This window comes from Gallus gallus, chromosome 13, assembly GCF_016699485.2.
Source record: "Gallus gallus isolate bGalGal1 chromosome 13, bGalGal1.mat.broiler.GRCg7b, whole genome shotgun sequence".
Taxonomy (NCBI): domain Eukaryota; kingdom Metazoa; phylum Chordata; class Aves; order Galliformes; family Phasianidae; genus Gallus; species Gallus gallus.
The window spans coordinates 13361236-13385607 of NC_052544.1; the positions used below are offsets into that span (position 1 = coordinate 13361236).

General features: G+C 43.8%; 1 protein-coding gene across 4 annotated transcripts in view; it reads left to right on the top strand.

Moving 5' to 3' along the window:
- ADAMTS2 (ADAM metallopeptidase with thrombospondin type 1 motif 2) overlaps positions 1-24372 on the top strand; it is a 236217-nt gene that overhangs the window by 153426 nt on the left and 58419 nt on the right. For all 4 annotated transcript variants that reach the window (XM_040647190.2, XM_040647187.2, XM_414611.8 and 1 more), the window contains one exon: positions 19820-20022. In XM_040647190.2, the coding sequence (XP_040503124.1) occupies positions 19820-20022 (203 nt within the window). The remainder of the gene's footprint in view (positions 1-19819; positions 20023-24372) is intronic.

The following is a 24372-nucleotide window of genomic DNA, read 5'->3' on the forward strand; positions in this document are numbered from 1 at the left end:
CATTTTATGATGTTTGAGATGGCTTTGCTGTGTTTTTCTGTCTCCTGCTCTGCTGCACATGTACCCGCTTCTCAGAATTATTGACAAGGTTACTTCAATTCACCCACATATTTTGATTAGTTTTTCACCAGTCTCCATGGTAAATAACAGAACTAGGAGCCCTGGAAGAAGGGAGGCTGGAAGAACAACGTGAGAACATCTGTGCTTCTCGCTCATGTTATTTGAAAATTTCTTCTGTCCAGGTATCAAAAGTCTGTGACAGCTGTGAAGGTCCTTCAATTCCTCCAGTGCAGCTAAAAGATGAAAACCCCAATAGGCTGGAATTGCATTTACAGCAATCGCATCCAAGAGAATTTCTGAAGGCGGCTGCTGTGGAAACGTTTAAATACTTTTTATGGTATTTTGTGGAACAGAACTGGAAGGAAATTAGTTAAATCTCCATAGACTGGCACTTTGAAAAATTAAATCTCCCTTGATTGCAATGGGTTGTCATCCCAACACCTGTCTGTCCCTTTAAAGATGCTACTTTAGAAGCTGCTGTGCTGTGGGGAGAGCAGCCAGCAGAGCTGACAAGGGTCACAATCCATAGTGGTGCATGTAGGATATTGTGGTCACCTGGTCAGTTTGTTGGCTTTTGTCTCTATTCCAAAGAGAAGAGGGCAGCTGCTGAACCTGGTGCTTATTATATGCAGAGAGGCCTTTCCTTGCAGGGAGTCATGCTCCCCATTCTGGGGCACTGTGACCCACGTGGGGCTGCAAAACCCTCTTGGCTCTATGGCTCCTTCCTGTGGCAGGCCTCCAGTGGGCGGCTGGGATGGCTTTGGGTTGGAGGTGTCACGGCCAGTGGGCACCAACTTGTTGGAGGCGGTCACCTGAATGCTGCCTTGTATGGTTTCTGTACCTTCTATTGAACATGGAAACCAGGTGAGAAAACAGTGTTTTGAATGACACTGCTTCAGTATGTCACCATCTCTTACCTATTTGTAATAAATTCTGTACAGATATGCTGCAGATGAGAATATACAATGAAACCTGCGTGATGCATAAGTTTCAAGCACAGGGCTCCTCCCAGGCATCACATAAATAGAACAAGGGAGCCTCCCTCCCGGAACCATGCATCCCAGAGGGATTCAGCTCCACGCTTTGCCTCCAGCCTCCTCGTGCTTTGGCCTTACCTATGGCTGCCCCAGAGCTGGGCAAGGCTTGGGGGCACATCCTCCAGTGCCAGGGAAGAGCTGGGAAGGGCCATCCTGCTGCTTGCCCTGCTGTGTCCTCCAGGCCTGAGTTCCTGCTGACCCACACTGGGCAGTTCGGGGCTCAGGGCAGTCCCCTCCTTGCTGCAGCCTGTTGCTCTGAAAGGCCAGCTGATTAATGGGAAATTTGCTGTTATTTGATACACGACGTTTTCTAACAAAGTCAAAAGTTGTGATGGAAGGTTTATATCTAAATGATTATAATGCTGCAGTAGTCAGTGCAGGCAGAAATTAATATATGGGGTGAAAATGTCAAAATAAAAGGTCAAGAAAATGAATTACAAAGAAAGCTGAACATTAGCTAAGAGGCAGTGTTTGCTGGCAGAAGCTCCCTGCAGTATAACAAAGGTTAGGAAGGGGGCTTATGAAGACTGAATATTTCACACACAATTAAAATTCTCTATCTCTTGAAGAGTCGTGTTCCATAGTCAAACTAGGACAATTAGTATAATGAAAAATTCATGTTCATAGCTTCTGGCTTTTGCCCACGGATACCTTATAAGCCGAAAGTGACCTTCCCCTTAGAGGTAATTCTAAGAGCTCGATGTGACACAGGTGGGGCAAGGGAAATCTGCTCAAAGAAAACAATTCTTAAAATAATAGCCACCAACTATAAACATAGCTGAGAAATGCTTCATGATAACCTTCTTCCCAAGAAGCCAAGAGAGCCCTCTTTGTAAGGGAGTCAGGCGCGAAATGTTAAATCATGATTTAGTAGGGCTGATAATGGTGGAATCGCCCTTTTTATTTCAGCAGAAAGCAATAATAATAAATTCTATAGGAGGATGCTGCAAATAAAGTGTTGGAGGAAATGCACAATGATCGATTTTTCAGAATTAAACTGTAGAGACGTATTGAATCAATGAGCTCTTTGTGCCCAGAGCTTCACCTGCTCTGAGTGTTGAAACTGGGAATTTATGTTGTCAAAAAGAATTGTGATAGCGATAAATTGTTACACCGGGGTCTTTTAAACTTACTCCACTTATTTCCAGTATGAAATTGTTTTGTTTTTCTAAGGTTGCCTTGTAGATGGGCTGAGTAGTCTGAATTGCTATTAAAGACTTGCTATTAAAGTTGTTGTCTTACTGTACGGAGGGTTCAAGGATTATTCATTCATTTACTTAACATATTATCCCACATTACTTTTGCAGAGTAATGCAATTTAATGGTGGAATTATTGATCATTTCTGCTTTTGTAAATTTGCTTTAAGAAGGCAGATTAAATGAACCTTAACAAAATTCAAGTTAAATGCTTAAGGGATTTCTGTTTTGGTGAATTTCTGTAGTAAGTGTGCTCCAAAGCTTGCATGATTTGTATGAATGATGACATCTGATGGTGCACTGACTTGGGATTCTGCACAAACAAAGTAATTGTGTATGATATTCTGCTTTTGAATTTTGAAAGTGACTCTCCTCCTCAGGTCCACAGAAACCTTTTGCACGTAGTATTCATTTTTGCCAGTCCTTATTGATGGCTGTACTTTCATTAATTTTTAATGTAGATGCACCGTGTGCAATGTAGGGAAATGATGTCTTCTAGCTAGATGCTCTCAGTAGGTCTCTGGCTACAGTGTGTCTGTATCCTGCCCATGTAATGGAAGTGCTGCCCACAAACCACTCTGTCAGTACTGAGTCCTGTTGGTGGTTTAACACCAGTTGCACATACAAGATCCAAATCCAAAATGGATGTACCCACGCATTTAGTGGTGTAATTCATTTATCTCACGTAGAGTTTCCGGTTCTCTAGACCACTGAGAATGACCATAACTGCCCTTTTAGTAGATGTATTGTTCCATAAAAAAGCATCCCCTGACTTTTTTTTTGGTCTATTCTAAGGAGGCAAACTTTGGCCACATGTAGAAGGCCCTTCTTCCTGCTTTCCCATCATTTGTGTCCTCTTTCCCCAAAACACCCCAACCCTCTGCCCCACGTTGGTGTGCTCGCCAACCAACTACCAGCTGTAGGGATAAGAGCAGATAGTGTCACGTGAGTGGCCTCCTGAATTATTAAACATCAGATTTAATAAAAGGGTATTTTTTCTTTCATAGCCACAGGAATGAGGTAACTATGGTGTGACCTGCTGGACTGTTATTTGCCTAGCATTCCCTGGGTTGGGTTGTAGGGAAGGGATTTTTTGATGGCGTGTTTTGCTTGTGGGTGTGAGAAACTTCTCTTGTGAAAATGACTTTGCAAAGATGACACTGTGGGCTTCCATATGCACTGCTGCAGAATTGCTGCCAGATTTCATTGTGCTGTTACAAATATAGCACTTCTTTGTGTGCTGAGCTGTACAAAGTTGAGCTTGGATCACAACATCAAGTAAAAATCAAGTTGATTTTTCCCTTGCTCATGCTGAGGTGGTGAGGCACTGGCCCAGGGTGCCCAGAGAAGCAGTGGATGCCCCACAGTCAGGGCAACCTGATGTGGAAGGAGATGTCCCTGCCCGCAGCAGGGATTGGTACCAGAGGGGCTTTCAGGTCCCATCCAGCCCAAGCCATTCCATGATTCTATGATATATAACAGTCTTGTACACAGCATTTAAATAACTACCTTGTTCCATCAGTCCAAATACAACTCAGATCATTTTTCTATGGCTATCCTGATCCTGGAGTAAAACTAAACCCCAGTGTTACTTATGAACAGAAATAGGTCAGCTACAAAATACAATGAGAAACAAAAGCAGGACTTAAAATATCTTTTTAAATGAAGGGATAAATGTAAATCCTAAATCTCCTTAAATTATTTTTTGACAGGATTAATAAACCTGTGCCTTCCATTGCCACACTCACCTTGCCTGGATGTTGTGTGCTATGGAGCAGGCTCCTGCTGCTGTTCTGCTCCAGCCTTGGTGATGTGACCATGAGCTGTGCTGGGCTGGAGCCACTGAGGCTGCTGAGATGCTCCTGCCCCACTCAGACTGTTGGGAGATGCAGCATTGATTTATAAGGGGAGAGGCCCAGAGGGAGAAGTGGAGTGAGCTCACAGGGAGTTGTGCTTCTTAAAGCTCTTATGAAGTCTGAAACTCCTGAATCTAAAATTGCAACATAAAAATTGAATTATCAAATAATAATGCCTTCAGTATGAGTTTCTTAGTTGTGAAAGCTGGAAATGATTCCATGTACATGCTCATGATTTCACTAACAGGAACCAAATCAGTGCTTGTGGGTATTCTCCTCTAGCAATTTAGATAATCCCATCATAACCCTGTTCTGAACACAGCTTTGGATTTTACTCAGGTGTTCATCAGCACAATGCATGAAGACCTTCCACTTCCACTCAGCAGCTGTAGGCAGTGCTCAGAGCCTGGGATGCCAATGTGGGGTGGCTGCTCCTGAGAACCCATTTCTGGTTATTTATTTTGTGTGCTATTTTTGTGAAGATACAAAAGCATTCTTGTCTTTTCCAGTTTGCTTATCATTATTGCTGTTTAATGAAAGATGATCCAAGGGAATATACAAAATGAGGAAATCTTGGAAACTTCTCCTCGGGGCGTTGTGGAGAGTGTGGATGGGAATGCACAGTTTAATTAAGACTACCTGGCAGATATTCAGACAAGGGAGGTCATGCTGAAGTAATTTGCTGGAGTTCTTCGAGGATATAACTGCCACAAGAGATAAGGGGAAGTCAGTGAATGTGGTGTATTTAAATTCTGAAGGTTTCTGAATCCAGAAGGAGCGTCCACGCTGCGGTCTGGCAGGAGAAGCACAGGGCCAGGGTAGGGACAGCATGCAGGAGCAGGTCTGCTGGGAGGTGATGTGTGAATAGAAGTGAACCTGGGTATTCTAAGCATAGCAGAACCCCCTGGGGAAGGGCACTGGGCAGTGCCACCCCACCTGGAGCACATGCAGTCGGCCTTCCTAAGGCTCTGCCTGCAGCTGGATGGAGATATGTACTGGGAATTGTCCATACTGTGGCTGGGCACCCTGGTTTATGTCTGTGCCGTGTGTTGGTGACCGTGCTGTGACCTGCTGTGGATAGGTGGCTGTGCAGGGATGTGCAAGGATTCCCCTGCACGGAGCAGCAGTCGCTCCAGCTCAGAGCTGGAGTGGTTAACGCAGATAGACTCAATGGGGGCAGCCGGGAGAATCCCTTCCCACTGCCAGGGAACGGATGAACCAGGCAGAGTATGTAGGTACAATGGTATGTATAAACTTCTTGTCCAGATGCTCGTGTTACATGTACGTGTGTGTATATATATATATAAATATAAGACTTAATCACGCATAGCAGGGAATTGTGTAAGAACTATGCAGCAGGATTAAGTGTGATTTAATAGGAACAATGTATTTTATTGCTTTTAAACAAATTGTCAGACAAGCACTGGCTCCTTAGTCATGGCAGCACTCCATGCTAAGTCTGAGTGACAGAAGGTTTGAGGGCTTTCAACATTAAAACATCAAGAGAGGAGTGTCCTGGACCCAGTTGGCACAATGAGAGACCTCCAACATCCCAAATCTTAGAAGGGCTGCAAAGTTGAGCACAGTGCTCCTCAGCTTTGAGCTTAAACTTCTAAATTCCAAAGGTCTCTTCTGAATCTGAGTACATCAAGCATATGGTGTTACTAGATGAAACTTCTCAGCCATGTCAGGCAGGAAAGATTGAGTATAAATAATGTGCTTGAAAGTTGTATCAAACTACTGTCTGTAAAACAACGTGTTGCTCTGAAATTGCCAATTAGGACTCTATTCATTTTGTGTTGGAAGAAAGACGTGCTCTGACAGCCTCCCTTTCTTCAGATCAGGAAATAGAAAATCCGGGTTGTTTCTCACATTTCTAATTGACATTCTAAAGGGGCACATCCAGTGCAGAGATGTGCATGAGGTAGTGAGTTTTACCGGGCTTTAGTTCTGGCTAATAAAACCCATTTTCTGCACAGTTATTTAATTTGCATCTGTAATTGCTGCAGTTGTACATAAATTAGACATGCGATCGGAAGCTTAATTCAGCTTGTCTGCTCCTTATGCTACATGCATAATTATACATCTCTGTAGCTTTGCATTAGGAAGCAGGCATGTACAAAGTTAGAGAATGCAGCTGTCTCCAGGAGGAAATGAAACGGCTTGTTGTTTCCAGCTGCTTCCATTGCAGAAGGGCAACCAGGCCTGGGAGCGGGGAAGCGCAGGATCCCAGCTGGGGTCTGAGCCCCTGTAGTGTCCATTGCTCCCTGGGAGTACTGAGCACAGGGAGCCTCAGTAAGCCATGGGCTGGTGTCACCATGTGCATGTTATTCCAAGCAGTGTTCTCCAGGAAGGAAGAGATGGACAAAAGTGCCGCACAGTGCTGGTGCCCTTTCCACAAAATAGCCATGGTCTAGAGATAATGCCACACATGAAATTGTTCTCTTTGGCCCTGTTTAACACATATCCTCCCTTTACACTTAAATGCCATTTCCCAGACTGCAGAGATTTCCTAGATGAAAGTTGTGCACCTAACAGAGACAGCTGTTCCACCACCTCCCCGTGGCGTTATCCAGAGCTGGCAAAAGATGCACTGCTCATGCAGGAGAACATGAAATCTCTGGCAGTTGTCAGCCCAACCTCCCTGAGCTGAGTTTTTCTTTGCCATTTGGTTCCTTTTCTCTCATCGGTCCACTTTGCCTCCCAAATACATTTTTCAGACCTCTACACTTCTGTGCCATCAGCACCCCTTTTTTCCTCTTCCCTTGCAGATCTTGGCAGTTGAAAGTGGATGATCTTTAAGGTCCTTTCCAACCTAAGCCATTCCGTGATCTTCACTGGCATTTCTCTCCCTGGCCCAGCACCTGGAAGCACGCAATGTCTCTTCCCACAGCCCTCTGGATCTACCATCTTATTCTAAGCATGCCTGCCAGACAGAGCAGCTCTTCTCCCTAAGCCTACACCACCCTTCTTCTACATCCTGTGCACGCTTTGCCTTGAACTGTTTCCCTGAATTCCGGATCCAGCTGGAATTTGGCCATGGCTTGTCTTTGGGGAGGAGTGTTGGTTTCCTGGAGCTTATTCTGAGTCACAAGGGGAAGGTGCAAACGTGGCTCTGCTGAGTTATGCCGCTGGTGTCAGCAGGGCAGAATGCTGACCACTGCTCCTGGGCACATCTTTGGTTTGGTTGGGAGAGCTCCAGGTGACATTTGGGCTGAGCTGCGTCCAGGCCTGTAGGACTGGGAGGTAAAGGGTGTGGAGCTGTATGTGCAGCAGGATGAGAATATGCATTTGTACCTTCTCTCTGCCTTGACTAACACAGAGGGTTTCTACAATGAGCCTCAGTCTCACTGGCTGAATTCAGGACATTTCTGCAAGGCCCCATGCTGTACTCTATAGGATTTTTTTCCCCAGCCTTTTCACAAGGAAGTTCAATCGGTTGCCTTAGTTTCTCTGCTGTGGGACTTCAAATGGACCTGGAATTTGTGGCGGTTGGAAAAAACTGTGGCAGGTTCATGATTCAGATGTTTTGTTCCTCACTGACTTTCCTCTTACTTTAGATGATCCAAATACTGATGTTCTCTTTTGTCTCCCAGAGCATCACTTGGGTTTCCAGATAAGTTTTTCAACATAATTTTGGAGTAATTATCTGAAATGATTCATCCCATGAACATAAAAAAAAAAATCTAGTTCTTATCAGAGATGTTTTTCTTCACTTGTTTCTGTGTTGGCATGAATTTGTTGTTGCAGGGAGGAAGGTACAAAACGAGGAGACCCTGAATTCATCTCAGGTCTGTTTTTTGAGGAAAAAAGAGGTAGTATTTATCTGAGCCTCAAGCGCTGTCTGGAGCCCTCTGTCTGAAATTCAGATCTTCCCTGTAGGATTGACAGTACCTACATCTCCCTCTTAATAAGGTGCAGCCCTCCTTTGCACTCTGCCCTTTAGCTCTTCCTGTGAATCGACCCTTTAATTCACATTATACTGTAGAGAATGAAGACACAGACTAACTTTGCAACATTTGCAGCCTTACAAGCTAGAGCTGGCTTCTGCCATTTGAAAATTAGCATCTAGGGTCTTGCATGCTTGCATGTCCTCTTCCTGCTGTAGCCTGAGCTGGCGGGGCCCTCCCATTGCTGAAGTGGACATGTGCTGAAATGGAGCCTGAGTCTTTGCTCCACTGTATTTATTTATCTACTTATTACCTCTCAAGAAGTTTGGTTTGAAAACCATTCCAAAGCAATCAAGGCTTGTTTTTGGAGAGCCAGTTATTCAGGAAGACATTGGAGTTGCTCAGCTGCACTGTGGCATTTCAGAGTAAGGCAGCTTGGACCGAAACCAGAATACAAGAAGTCTCTCTGAAGGCTCCAGAAATTTTAGAGAAGATTAGCCTGAAATAGATTGGGAAGAGTGAAAAAGTGATAAATGAAAATTCTCCTGCGTTAAGAGAAATATAGGAAAGGTCAGAAGTAAAACTTTGCACTGAATGTGGCCCAGAGCTGAGATGGAGACACATGGGAGGAGCAGGCAGTGAGATGCCAGCAGCACTTTGCTTTCTTTTGAGGCTCTGTGGGACAGCCGGTGGCAGCTGTTGATATCATTTTTTTTCTAATAAAGGTGAAACCAGTGAGGAAGTGATGGGTATTGATCAGCATCTGCTTCAATGCATGCATGTCCAGCTCCCATGCTGCAGGTCCTGCAGAGTTCTGAAGGTCCACAGTAATTGTTTGGGACTTGCAGGGGCTTCAGGGGCACCAAAGCCAAGCAGTCTTTATTGACTGTGGTACTTCAGTGTCTTTTTGTTGTTGCATAATTCAGTGGAACTATTGTTGGCCAAATAAATGCTGTTTTGTCCAACTTTAAAAAACGTTACTTTTCAGCACTGTTTGTGGTCTCAGATCTGTGTGAACAAATACTGAAGGTGGACTGAAGGAGACAATACTTGTGGCACTCGTTTTGCAAAAGATACAGAGGAAAGTATGCTTAGGGTACAATAATCTGTTGAAGAGACCTTGGTGTCCAAAATGTGCCTTTTTCAGCTACCCCAAGATGTTAGTTTTTCCTCCATGCTTCCTTTAAGATATCTCTTAATCTCTTTAAAGTATATTCTGTTACTGCTTCTGTTTGTTTAGCTGCATAGGCTTCTCTTGCCTTTTGAAATAATGGGAAAGTGTACATTTCTTTCTTGAACAACTGAAGTAATATTTTTTGCTCAGAGAGAACTGACGATACGTTCTGCTCTGACTTAAGGGGGAACACATTACTATTTCTGTTAGCACCGCATGCATTAATAATTTATATTTCCAGTGTTTGTATGATCAGTGCTTTTATTTAAGCATTTGGCCTTCTGAAAGAGTAAAGAAGATGGTTGTACTTGTAAATAGCTTTTTTACCTTTTGGTGCCTGAAATTAAACATAAACGATGGCATTGGGGCTGATGATTTGTGGAAAGTTTCCCTGTTTGCTCCCTTTGATTTGATGTTCATTGTTTAATTGATCACAGACTGTTTTAGCATCAAGTAAACTAAGAGCAGCTTGGTTGGCAACTCCTTTAAGTAGGCAGAAACAGATGACAGGGCTCTGTTAAGTATTAGTATTTGGAGTGTGTGGGTAAACCCCACAGATTGCTGCAGAAACACAGGATTTTGAACGGCTCCATTTTTACCAGTTTCAGACAGAAAGTGTTAATTACTGGGGCTTTTACTGCTTGTGTCAGCAGAGCTGTCAGTTGGTAGTCAAGAAGGTAACAGTTTTCTAAGGTGCTCTGAAATGTGTTGTTTATGTTGTGTTGGCTTCGACAATTCCACTTTGCTGTGCACAAGTAACAGGTTGGGGGCTAAGCCGTTACGTGCTGCTGTAGTTCAGCAGCCAGAACCCATCTGAAACTTCAGAGCAGCTGTGTTATCATCTTCAGCTTCTAGCAATTCTCCAAGAGCCGTTGAGTTGTTTACCTTCTAAACAAAGATACGTTTAAAGATGGCCTAATGAATTTCTGTGAACTGAATATCTCGATTTGCCATTGTTTCTGATAGCTTTCCAATATGTGTGACCCCTATTAAAACAGTTTGAATAGAAACATGAGCAGAAAAGAATTGCCCACCAGCCCTGCCACCACACTGATGCCCTGTGAAAATAGAGTGCTTTCCTTTGAGCTGTTATTGTGTGTGTAAAAGATTTCCCAGCCCTTCTTTTAGGACATCATCCATTTGCTTTCTAAAGCCTGATTCCATTTTCTGCAGTATGAGTAGAATCATCAGTAATGCTAAAGCAATTTTGTAACACTTTGCAAAGTGGATACAAATGCAATTTCTGACCATTCTAAGCCTTGCTTACGCTGGAAAGATGACACTGTCTTTAATGTGGGAGATAAATTGCTTGCTACGTAATTCTTGATAGCCTTTTATATTGAGGTGCAGTGGATCTGATTTGTCCCTATTGGAGAAGTTCTGCAAAGCCTGCCAAGAAGCATTACATTCTACCAGCTACATCTCCTTCGACAAGCACATGTCCTTATTTTGATGGGCTGCAAGCCAATCTGAAGGACAAATCAGACTGCACTGAGTGCAACTGCTTATCAAGAGAAGTTAAATATCCCTGGGAATATACGGAGGTCCTGAAATGAGGATCATTCCTTTTGGAGTGGGGTAATAAATGGTGGGAGGGGACAAATGGGAACCCCCTTTAGGTCTGGTGCTTACAAGAGCTGGGTGATTTTTTTATTGATAAAAGGTGTTGCATTTTCATTGAACTTCATACAGATAGAGAACACAACCCTGAAGTTGTCGATGGATTTCATGGCAGTGAGTTTAAAACAAACCGTTCTCCTCACCTTGAAAGATATTTTTTAACGATTCCCTGAAGCGAGACTTCAAATGAGGCACTTGGTTTTATATCAAATGAGTAAAAATGTGATTTCAGATCAACCAAAATGATTTGTTTCCTTTTCTTCTTAACATTTTCCGTATTCAAGTGCATTTAACTGCAAATGAATTAAAAATAACTTGGAAATGCCAGAAAACCAAACAACAGAATGTTGACCTGGCTCTAATCCCTCCAAAGCCCATAGATATTAATGCTTAATTTATCTCCAAAAGCACTGTTTGAGCCCTGCTCACGCACACCAGGGTGCTGCCTTCTGCCTCCCTTCCTGCAGGAGCTCAGCTCGGGGAACAGGAGGGCAGTGAGCCCTGGTCCAACCCTGCAGCTGGTGGGAAACAGCAGCAGGATGACTGGCCATGGTTTCTTTTCATTTTCCTGTTTTGCAGTGGTGTTATTCCACCTTCTGCCTCTTAATTTGCCTTCTCCCCATGCATACATACATCTTCTTTCCTCCCTTCCTTCACCACACCTGCCTCCATTCCCAATACATCTTCCAGGGAAGGCCTCATTTGAAAGTCTCTCTTCTCAGCTGTTGTCTTTGGGCCCCATCTCACACCCACGCACTGCAATAGGAGGAGGCAGTGTTTAGCAGTTTGCCTTTGGTAGGACCTGACAGATCCAGAGCTCTTTGTACAAATGACAAAAGAAGCCTTTGCCCTTGATTTTGAAACGCCTTGGGAATGAAGCTCTTGTGCTTTCACTAGAACAGAGACCAATTCTGTCTCTCAGGGTTTTTTACTGTCATTTTTAAGCTTAAGAAATGCCTGCTTCCTCCAAGAAAGTTTTGTCTTTCTTACAGTCTTTAATCAATTGCAGCTGGTTTTGTTACTACGGAAAGCCCTGGCAGATTTAGCAACAAGAGTATTTTCAAAACACACGTAAAATTATAACTCCTCCTCACTCTGATTCAAGTCCTGCCAGTGTCAGTGGCCAAGGCACCATACATCCCAGTGCCATTGCTCAAACTGCCCGAGTGATGTTTTCTTCTCATTAAATCAGCTTTTTTCTTTTTTGACTGGCTCATGCTTCCTGGTATAATATCCTCAGAAATAGAAGAAGCTGGTAGAACTTAGGAGCAGTTCAAATTGTTCATGTTTTTCACCCTTGAATTTGGAAAACTTTGTTCTTTTGCTTTTCTCCACAAGGTGAATACAGCAGAACGTTTGCTTTGTCTAATTAAAAGATCATTATGATTATGTAGAAGAACAGGGGCCTGTTTGCATTGCCGTTTGTGTGATTCATTATTTGCACTGATGAGATTTGTACTGTTTGTTATACTTGACATTGAAAACATTTGGTTGGATCACTTACAACTTTGCGAGATTTCATGCCTCGCTCAAGAGCTCCCTTTTGAAAGGATGGTAGAGTCCTACTTGGAGACATTACCAAAAGGCTAAGTTTGTTGGTCAGTGACTAATGCCAAAAGTGTTGGAAAGATGCATATTGACTTCAGGTGCTATGTTTCAATATTCAGTATTTCCAGTAATGTTTGTTTATTATACATATCTCTTCATTTTTTTTCCCCCTTCTTCTCACCCCACCTCCCCACCCATTCCGGGTAGGAATTTGACTTTTAACCTATTTTTTTAGTGTTTGTTAAACAGTAATTAAAACTCAATTTCCCCTTCTTGCAGAACGGTTGGCTTGTGGAAAGACAGCTGCCATCTCCTGTAACCTGTTTTTATTCAAGTCCTTCACCGTGCTTTGGCATTTCTTTCTGTTAAAAATGCAAGTGAGATTGTTAGATGTGTCACCTGCAAAGCCAGAGGTCAGTGAGGCAGCTCATTTAATGTGCTAATTTGCTGTAATTTAGTCATGCCTGGAATAAGGATCGTACATTGAGTATCTTGGTGGCAGGTTGGACTCCAGTAGCCCATAAATGCTGCATTAGTGTTTGGAAGGATGTAAGGAGCCCTTAGCAGTGCAACTCGAACCATGGAAACCCTTCTCATCTATCTGAATTTTGTGTTCTGGCTAATTATGCATTAGCTGCAAATGAGACTGAGAGCTCTCAGCCCCCCTTGTGTAATTCAGTGGGGTTTGTTTAGAGCAAAGACCACTTTGCACATCTGCACGCACTGGGAGGGATGGGGCCGTGTTCCTGGGGTGGGTGTGGGCTGTGCAAACCAGAGGGATGTGCAAAGTCAGTCTCACCACATGCTCTGCAAGTCACAGGCTCTGCAGTGCTGGCCAGTTTGCAATGACTTGCCAAAATTCCTACAAGATAAGCATTTTCCAGGTGCAGTCAAGTCAGTGAAACTTAGAGGTTGGCCCATCAATTAATTTTCTACAGAGTAGCTTTTTTGTCCTTTTTGAGCTTAATTTTAAGCGCTAAGTTATAAACATTTTGCTTATTCATTGCTCGGTGCTGCATTGTGAAACCTCTGCTGTAGTTGGGCTGACAGCTGAAAATGTTCTGAAGGATGAGTTTTACTGCTGGAAAAACTTTATGTTCAGTTCTCAAAATGCTCCACTTCAACAAGGTCACGCTGTTTTGTTTGCCTGGTTGATTTGCAGTTCTTCTCATTTCACCTTCTTGACTATTATGTTGTAATATGAAAGTTGAAATTATAACACAAGATGTTGCACCATTTTGCAAAAAAATATTTTAGGCCACGATATTACATTACCCTGCTTTCATTTAATCTTTTAGCAGAGCAATTATCTCTCCTCTTTGTGTTATTCGTTGTGTGATTGTGGCCCTGATGAGATCAATTTATTTCCAACTTTTCTTTTTAGCATTGTAATACCTTTTCTCTTTGTTGTGACATGCCAAAAAAGTCTCCTTGGCAACAACTCGCTGTGGTTATTCTTAGTGTCTCTCGCCTGGCCGTTTGCCACCATGTCCACCTGGCCATTGTCACTGTGCTAATTGGTTTATCCTTTGCAAAAGACTTTTTCTTTCCCAGTTTAAAAAGTTCTCCTACATTTTGCCACTTTGGTAGGTTTCAACTTTGTTATTCTTTGTAACTCTGATTCAGGCAGACTCTTGAGCGTGTCCCAGATTTAAGTTTCTGCGCTGTTGTATAGGTGACCAGGAAGAAAGAGAACAGCATTTGCAGCCCACCTTTGTGCAATATGCTGTACAACACCGCTAACATGCATTCATTTTGCAAATATGAGCTGGCTGTCCTAACCCAGGAGATACTCAGAAGTGTTTGATGAAGGCCCACGTATGCCGTATTTCAAATAGTTGGAAGTTGGGTTGATTCCCCATGCTGGGAGCAGGTCGGACTTTGGCTGCCTACTGTGCTCCTTGCAGCTGGGACCCACTTTGAGCCCAGCGGGGAGGTTCTCACTGGCGGATGGAGGGTGGAGCAAACTCAGTGCTAAAATGTGGTTCAACCAGAATTGGCATTGCTGTAAATGAAGAGGCAAGGAGCTCCTAATGAGATCATATGGTTAGCAGGGCATGCAGCCTAAAACTTTCCATCTGAATTACTGTTCAGTGTGAATAAGGCAGTACTGGGACTCATAACCTCTGTGAGGATGCCTGGTCTTCATACTACTCGTGTGGTCTTGCTTTACATTTATGTAAAAAAGTGGAAGAGAAGGAATCTGAATATGCAAATTACTCTGCTATGATAACTGCTCCTGGGTAAGGATGTACCAGGTCTCAGCCACGGTGTTAGCCTGTAATTCAAGGAATCCCACAAATCCTCTGAAAATTGAGTTCCAAACTAAAGTTGTGTTGAGACTCTCTTGAGACTTCTCTTCTAAACAGGACCAGCTTTGTGCCTTGTGCCCCGCATGCTGTGCTTGATTCACTTCTTGTTTAGACCGCTTTCAATTTGCTTTCACCTCACAGGAGCTCTCATCCATTTTAATTCACCTTGTTGGATTTACCCTGGGTTTGTATGAATGACAGATAGCAGAAAGGTCCAAATGCAGACCGTAGTATGAAAAAGGGATTTATAAATTATGGAAGGCAAATGTAGCTGAGCAGGATGGCAAGGGAGAGAAGAAAGACAAATAGAGGACATTTGGAAAATAAAGCAAAGGAGAAGATGAGCAGAGCTGTTTAAATAGAGGAAATAAAAAAAGAGAAACTATTGATTAACAGATGAACAAGACACATCACAAATGCATACAGTGGTAAGGAATAGCAAAAATGCATGCTGAGAAACTTAAAAATGGGAGGAAAAAATGCAAGGAATAAAAAGTAAGATTTGTTGGCTGTTCTTTGTTGCCTCTGACCTTTGTGGTTCAGGCCTCAATTTAGCATGGAAGACAAATGAGGATTTTGGTGGAATACTTGAAGGGGCGAAGGGGGGCTTGCTGGAGAGTGAGCTGATCATGGGGGACAGGCATGACAGAAGCCTACAGCATGCGGGTGGCAGGGAGCATTGAAGGGAGATGACTTGTGATTTAATGTGCTATTCCCCAAAGAGCAATTCTTTGTTGAGCTGTCAAGGGGTTTGGTACTTTTCCAGAGGTGCAGATGTATTTGAACAGTAGGAAGCTGAGAGCCAGAGCAAGCCCATCCTGCCTGCTTGTGATTCCCTGCCACGGAGCCTGCTTTGCTTGCACTCAGAGCACCAAGTGATGATGCATTGGCACAGGCTGCCCAGGGAGGTGGTGGAAGTCGCTGTCCCTGGAGGTGTTCAAGCAATGTGGACATGTGGCACTGAGGAACATGGTCAGTGGGCAGTATTGGTGGTAGCTGGATAGTTGGATGAGGTGTGATCCTAGAGGTTTTTTCCTGCCTTAATGATTCTGTGACTGTAGGTGATGGATGGCCTCCTGCCCACAAGGTGAGGGCAAGTCCCAAGCACGGTGTGTTGTCATCGGCTGTAAGTGGCATGAAGCCCAGAGTGGCCCTTGTGGCTCTGCCTACCCCACAGCAGAGTGGACTCCAGCTGGGCTTCAGGCTGAGTCACTGTGGTTAAAGAGAAAGGGAAAAAAAAAAAAAAAGGGAGATGATTTGCAGCAACACACATGAAGGAATGGGAAGCTGGGAGTCCATTCAGTAGTGTGTCTCGGGAATGGAGCTCAGCAGCACATCAGCATGTCAACATCAAGCAGAGGATGTGGTGCTCAGCATTCGGCTCAGGTGTTTGCCTGCGCTGCAGTGACAGATGAAGTGTCCGCAGAGCAAACAAGCTGCATCGGATACAGTGGCTGGCCTGCCTGTATGCCATGCGTTCATATTTAAAGAGAAATTCCAGTGGGCTGCTCTGCAGACAAACCACAGATGATGGCTGTGAACAAGTCATGCAATTCAGTCACCCGGCTGCCTGCCCTGGTCCCTGTACTGGGCTTTCCAGAAAGTCCCCTTCCCTCTGCCAGAAAAAGAAGGTAAAAAGTAAGAAGGTGCGTTACTAGGACAATATTGCTGCTGTGAAACTGAGAAACCCTAAAGCTGATACTGTTTTTAAAGTGCAACAGCTTCATAAGTGACTCGTAAGAGCTGCGGGTACAACTGTATTTCCCTGAGCCTTTTTGAAAGTCATCATGAAAAAACAAAAGAAGATTGCAAGCCAGCAACTGTACTTCTGGTAGACGTCCTAAAGGGAGTGACAGAAACGCAGGGAGAGGCAGTTTCATGGCAGCAGCATGTTCATGCTTCAGTAACTCACAGCATCTGTTAGAGTTTGATCGCTGCGATGGGTAAGGCAGAATCTGAAGATGTCATCTAATTAGGTTTCTGTAAAGCACATGATATCAAAGATTAATGAGCAAGGCAGAAGTTTCCACAAAATAAGTTGTTTTTGGAAATTCTGAATGATCACCGATGAAAAATTCTTGTATGGGACAAACATTGTAGCTCGGGGGCTTCCAGCGTTAAGGCTGCGGTGCTGTGGCTGGCAGGGCTGGTAGTCCTGCAAGGGCCAAAATGATGTTGGTGCTGGTGGGGATTTTGCCTGTCTCAGAGCATGAGGCTGCACACGACTGGGTGCTCAGGCACAGATATCAAGGAATAAATACCAGACTGAAAACTGGAACGGTTTAGAGAAAAGCATGGGGTACTGCACAGTGCTTAGGAAAAGGGAACACCACAGAAGGATCTTGCATGATTTGTAACGCTGTAAGCAGTTTGCATGAGTGCAGTTTAAGGACCTTTCCCCTTTAGGTTTTGATGTGCTCTCTATATATTAATGAACTATCACAGCTGGAGAGGTGGTCTGGTTCTTGACTCAGCAAGCACGTAGGGCTTTGCTGCTTTGGGATAAGCTAGGATTGCTTGCCTGCATTAACTGCAAGCAAAAGTGGAGGGCACCCGAAACACAGCCTTGTGCAGAACCACACTGGGCTGTGCTCATTGCCTTCCCCTTGGCAGGCTCTGCTGCCCATCTCCCAGCTGCCTTCTGCCCCTTGCAGAGCTGCGGGGAAGGCTCTGTCACAGACAGGAGGGCTGCAGGGCTCCCATTCTGTGCTTTTCATAGCTTTTATACTGAACTGGAAGAAGGTCTGCAGCATTAGGAGAAAAAATCACTGAATGATCAATGATTGTTTTGTCGGCTTAAAAAAGAAAAGAGTTTTTTTTGAGGGATTTGTGGGTGAACTGTTAGAGTGGTGCTGTCCTTCGGTTCGGTGTGGATGATTAGCACAAGAGAAAAATACAACCCTGTCTCTCAGCGTTTAATTTTCAGAAATGTGAATTTTTCCTGGTGGGAACACAGAAGGTTTCAACAGAGGCTATTGTTGGCCCTGCAAATGCCAAGTGTCTGCTCTTGGGAGATGGAGAACAAAGTTGGCACCAATAATTAGCAGCTGAAGCACTGATTTGGCGAAAGTTGCTGAAAATGAACAAATGATGGAGAGGTCTTGGGATGACTTAGTAAAATACAATGCAGTTGAGATGACTCTCAGAGCGTTACTGTGCAAAGCTTGGGGGTGGGGGGGGGGGAAGGTAGTGTGGAAAATACGATTGCTCTTCTCATGAGCCAGAAGGACTGCCAGGGCTGCAGCGGGACAGTGATGAGATGAGGGGCAGGGAGGGAGCAGGCAGCCTGCCCTGCAGGATGGTAAGTGCAGGATGCCAGGATCCTGCTGTGCCTCTGGCGCAGTGGGGATGAAGGCACCGCACTGCTGGTTTGCAGTATCACCTCTGATAGCTCTAGCCTTGCTGCTTATTGCTGTGCTTTTTTTTTTGTGAGCAACAGAGAGAGGGCACAACCGGCAGCCCCTGCCAGCTCAGTCTTACTTTCTAGAAAGCTTGTAACAGCTACTGTCAAATTGTACACTAACTCTGATTTGCCTTACAGATTATGAATATGTGATTGCCCCATGATCCTATAGAGAATCTCCTGAGCATAGCTCAGTAATTACTTTGGGCACCAGTGAGTGTTAACACTGAGGCTGTCCCAGTGGAGCAAAACAGGAGATAGGGCTGCCGGTGGGTTTTGAGCCCTGACTGAGCCCAGGAGGAGATCACGGCTCCATGGGGATGGAGGAGCACCGCACGGGGTCTTCTCTATTTGTCTGAGGCTGTGGCCTCATGTCCTCAAAGTTCCAAGGAGAAGTGGTAAAGGACTGTCTGGATATTCCTGTAATGAGCCCAGAGTCTGGTAATCCACTCATTTCATCCCAAGCAGCCAATTTTGATGTAAAAATTTCAGTAAATGAAGATGGAGAATCCATGTTCCTTAGTAACATTTCCAAGAGTTGTTTTGTATTTCATCTTTGAAGGTGATGACTTTAGCCTCCTCCCTCTGCTTCCTATTATGTAGCTCTGAACTGAGCACTGGAAGCCTTTAATCAACCCTCAGTGCTCCCTCTGTCTGTCCGAGTAAGTCTTTTTTCTGACATTTTCTGAAATCAAGAGATTCTTGGGAGGGGACTCCTAAGGGTCTTGAAATACAAATGATAATATTAACACTGATCATTGTTATTCTATAGGGTGACATGTCAGTATTCCATATTTTCATGTTAATTTTTAGGGCATATATGCCATATGAAGTGCATCCCATCCTGCCAAAATAGAAGATTTTCGTATCACAGGCACTGTTTGAAATGGCTCGTAATAACGTTGGCTGCCATTGTGCCTGACAGAGTGGTCTTTGACATGCAATAATGCAAAGTGACATGACAAATTAGGAATGAAAAATGAAAAGCTGTTAAATAATCTTGAATGTAGCTAAAAATGAATTCATCTCATATCTAAGGCGTGTTACTGATTTGTAATGATAAAGAAGATCCATGTCACTACTGCTAAATGATATGAGTGTATTGAGGAAAGGGGCTAATGCATTGAGGGGGGAAGTCGGGTTGTTACTGTGTGCTCAGTATAAACAGGTTTTGTTGGTAACAGCATTTGCCTGGAAATATGACTGTGGACAGTAAGATCAGATCTAAGGCATGGTGTTGGCCTTTACCTGTGGTTCTGAAATCAAGGATGCCCTTGGTAGCACAAGATCCCAGAACGGTGCATTTCTTACATGTGGCACTGTGCGACACATAACCCACTGCAGGGATGGGTTGGGCTGCACGATCTTTGTGGTCTTTTCTAACCTTAATTATTCCATGAATATAAGTGCTTTTAAGCAACAATTATTCTTCTGCAGACAGCCCCATCCTCCTTGTCAAGGCCTTGGTATCTATTCCTTTGGCCTTGTAATTATAACCGAGTATTGCTTTATAGAAAGTATTGTTTCTACCTTGCAAAGCGATCTTTCAGGTCAGATTTCTCTCTCATTTAGGTCACCTTTAACTGACACTGAGGGAAGGTTATGCTATTACATAACATACAGAACATAACAAAAGCTGCTGCTTCAAATTTATCCCAGCTTCGCTGAGACCTGAGCCTGAGCCGCTGTCAGTTGCTAACTCGTTTGTTTGTCTGATTGCAGCGCCTAACCTGACTAACCTGGATGGTCTCGACAGTGCGCTGAGCCTTATTGAAGATGGGGTGCGCAGATCGAGGCAGCGCCACCGGAGGCACGCGACGGATGATGATTACAACATCGAAGTCCTTCTGGGGGTTGATGACTCAGTTGTTCAGTTCCATGGGAAGGAACACGTTCAGAAGTACCTGCTGACCCTGATGAACATTGTGAGTACAGCCCTGCTAGCTGCACGGTGAGATGGCAGTGAGGGGAGGGTGGATGGATGCTGATTTTGCCGTTTAATACATCATAGATTTTTCTCATAGCAGGAGGTGGAATAATTCTAGGAGCAAAATCCAGGCCGCTTGTAGAAAAGGCAAAAGGGGAGAAGGAACAAAAGAAAAAGGGGCCAAGGAAGAAGCTGACAGTGGGACCATTAAAACACTCAAAGTCCTGCTTATGTGCTTTGATGGATGGGGGTGTAGGGTCAGTGCCTCAGGTCCTTGGAAGTCGTTACGTTTTAGATGTATATTCCCTTAACCTAAGCTCCCTGCTGAATAACATGGTTTGGAGAACTGTCTTCAAATAAGGCTGTATTAGGAACTTCGATTGGCTTATACATTTTTAAAACTGCTCAGTTAAACTCTTTGATTCCTCAAGAATCACTTACAGTCCCAGGCCACCCACCTTCTCCTTGTTCACGCTGCAGTAAAATGCTATGCAGTCAATCACTGAACTTTCTTAAATTGATTTAGTAGGTAATCCATAGCTGACACCTTTAGGTTTCCTTCATTAAATATTTAATCCTTCGGACCGTTGTGCAGCAGGCTATATAATGTGGTAGTGAAGAACGCAGAAGCTAGAGAATGTTTGATGGAACTGTCTTTTCTTTCTAAATATCAGAGCAGTAGACACTTCCACAAGCACCTCTAGTACCCCAGCCAATAAGCAAGGCCTCTGTGCTGAGGGGTAAGAATCAAATTCTGAAAACAGTCTCCATTACAGTCAAAATAAGTCTTATTCTTTTGGCACAAAATTGGCATTGAGTGGCGGTCCCCTTCATAGACCATTCATCCTGGGTAGAGTTCCTTCTTGTGCTCACCTGCTTTCAATAGAGATTTCAGGTTCAGCAAATGTGTTCTCTGTGAAATGTTGTTGCATACAAATTGTAGGTCTGCTCTGGTTTTGACAGATAGACTATGATTGCTGAAGCTCACAGTAGCATCAAGAGGATGGAGTGTCTGTAGGTGACTTCTGGGCATTCCAGACTCACAGATATATGGACACAGTCTGTCCTGATAGGTACTTTTGTTTGGGGTACTTTTATCCTAAGATATATTTTTAAATTATGAAGCTTGTTTTCTCATTACTTTATTGCATTCTTTTAACAATGTGTGGAATGTCAGTGTTTTTCATTTTAAATGAGAGGTAGAATGCAATTTAAGAAAATCCCTCGTGCGATGTAAATTCAATTGCAATGCTTATTTTATAGCAGTATTGTAAATAGTTAAAAATCTGTACTGACATTAGAATTATTGGGTGCTTGGTGTATGCTCTGATGGCTGTAAATACGTCTGTTTTAACAGAAATGACATAGTGAATTTCATCTGTTTGTGTGGTTTGTTTTCTCTGAGGCTTAAAACAAAGTCTACAATGAAACAGATGGTTTTATATATCTCTAAATTAACAAGCCAAAGAGGCCAAACCAGGAATGTGGCAAATGGGCTGAAATAGATTAAGCAGGACTCTACTTATCATGTCACTTAAAACTATTTTTAAGAGTTAAAATATACAGTAATGGTAAAGGAGCCATAAACGTTCCAGCTCTGGAATACACTTGTTCCTAATTTTAGCAAACCATCCAACACACAAATTGTAAGAAATAACAACTCTTAAACATGCTGTCTCTGCAAGTGGTTTGGAAAGTGCAGCCTGTGTAACCGTATCCTGGGGCTGTAACAGCTCCTGGCTTCGGCGGCAGCTGTTCTGTTGGGAGGTCTGAGGCAGAAACGTCCTCTGGGGATGAAGGATGTGTCCCTTCCCTTTGTGTCCGGGCTGCAAGGAGCCACTCAAAGAGGTGCTGGGCAGTCTTTGCCAGCCACAGCGTTGTCCTGGTCTTTCCTTCACTAAAACTCAGCCAGTTTCTGTAGTCTGTGTTTTAGATGAGGGATGGGGTGATGGTGACCAGTCCTCTGTTTCTTTCTCTCCAAGACTTGCTCTGCTCTGGAGAGGCAGATACCAGCTGGTAGGGAATGCGTGTTTACAGTCTGGGCCTGGTGAGATACGTAGGCCCAAGGGGAGCTGAAAGAGGAGAGAGATGACTGCAAAAAAAGCCTGCTGGAAGATCCCACTGGAGCCATTGCAGTGTGTGTACCGTGCAGGTTTTATGGGCGCAATCAATTAGCTTTGTACTTTAACAAGGCATTAGGCATAAAATCAATTAGCTTCATACAGTAAGAAGGCATTAAGGATAGAATCAAAGTGTGCATAGAGAGTAAATAAACTAAAATAATAATGCAAGTCTTTACTGGAGATAAAAGGGTGATTGAGAGGGTTGAGTTTCTCTGGTTCCAAACACAAAATAAGTTCCAAGTGCAGTGTCCCTCACGCCCAGACTCCCGGAGGCGGAATCGCTTTCCCAGGAGCAGCGCCCAGCTCGCAGCATGGCTGCTCTCCCCGCTTTGCCTGCTTTTACAGTGAGTGATGGTGTGAGCAGTTGTCCTTAATTAACTTTTCCCAGGGATCTTGGGTGGAGCCCTACCACCAACCCAATCAAAACAATATATTTTTTTCAAGCCCAGCGCGATGACTTATTCAGTCAATCTGTTTTGTGCTGCTTAAGTGATGTGTTACAGTCCACACCTAAAAGCCATAAAGTGAGAAAAAACAGAGACCGTTGTGTCCTGGCCATCTTGAATAGCAGTGCTAATATTTATCCCAACGTTTGGAAATGAAGTCACAGCCCCGAACGAATGGTGAGAGACGCACCAGAGGGTTTTTAACGCTTTGGGCTGCAGCCACGCATCCCCGTCTGTCTGCCAGCAGTGTCAGCCAGGCCTCCTGTCATCCGTCTTTACCCTCCCACCATTCCTCATACAGAAACGTGGGTTTCTCTTGACATCCTTTCCTCTCTGCTCTGCACCATGGGGATGTTCACTCCATCTTCAGAAAGAAATGCCACTGTTTTCACTTTAGAGACCCTCAGCTGCCTCTCACTTGCACCATTTTCTTTTGTGCATCATGGTGTGTTTCTTCCTGGGAAGGACAGCAGCTTGCACAGTCCTCTGCATTTCCAAGTGTAAGCCCACCCATTCCACAAATTATCTTTGTATTTTTAGCATGCAGGACCATTGCAAGAGAAGAGAGAGATTTGGGAGCTAGCTTGCAGCCCTGTCATTTACTCAAGAACGTGGAAGTAATTTAATTTCTGCAAGAAAGCAGCAAAGGAATCAGAGATTTTATCTGCTCCTACAAGTGTATGGGAAATATTAAAAAACACTTGGCCAGAAGTGGCATTGGAGAACTATCTTGTTCATCGGGAAACAAAAGGATTTCACTGCTGGATGCTGTGGGAGGAGGAGCAGGGCACTGAGCTGCAGTGGGTATTGGTGCTAGCCAGCCCGGGGCTAAAATTCTCAGATTGTTTCATAACCCTCTTAAAATAGTTCTCAGTATTAAGCAGGTCTCCTGCTGCAGGAAAGGAGCAGAGCTGGAACTGGCTGTTCACATGGCTGGGCTGGGCGAGTGGTCAGCCCACCAGAACCCTGTTAAGAGTCACATCCAGGGTGAGAATATGGGTAACAAGGCTTCCTAAGAGGCAGAGTTGGGATATATTCACTTAAAATATTTCTGTTTTTTGAAACAGCAAAGTCTTATGAGATAAGCTCACTTCCAGGTAGTACTGAACTTATTGGCTCCATCTGTCTTCAAGTCTTCAACTTTTGTGCCCCTCTTTGCATTATGTTTTTTTCCCAGTAAGGCCCCTGCCTTAACCTTTTCTTCCTTATTTTGTCCTTCTTCCTCTATTCCCATAGCAGTATTTTTGAGCATTATTTCAAGTACTACATTTTTTAATGCTGGCAACTGTCATCCTTATGTATATTCTGGAAGAACTTGCCTAAAAGCTGCTCATTCTTTGAATTCTGGAGTATTTTGGGGGGCAAGAAAATAATCTTTAAATTTCCTTCCTATTTCTTTACTGTAAAAGATGTGACAGTGCAACATTTAGTGGCTAGCCTATGTAGCATCCATGTAATGGATATGTGATCTAAATGTTTGTGTTACTGAAAGGCAGCTCCTCAAAGCTGAAATTTCTGCCATCATTTCAATGGGAGATTGGTTCTAAATAGGATTAATGCCTCACTTATGGCAAGATTTATCTGAATATTTAATTGTTTATATGCCTTTGAAATCAGTGAGAGTCAGTTTTAAAACATAGCCCATAGGATTAAGTCTCTCCCAAACTTCAAGTGAACATTCCACTCCAGAACATATAGATTTAACAAATCTTCATTTGAGTAACTGAAATCAATGGGAGTCCTGCAGCTGGGGGCTTTGGAAAGCCCCAGGAGTCTTTT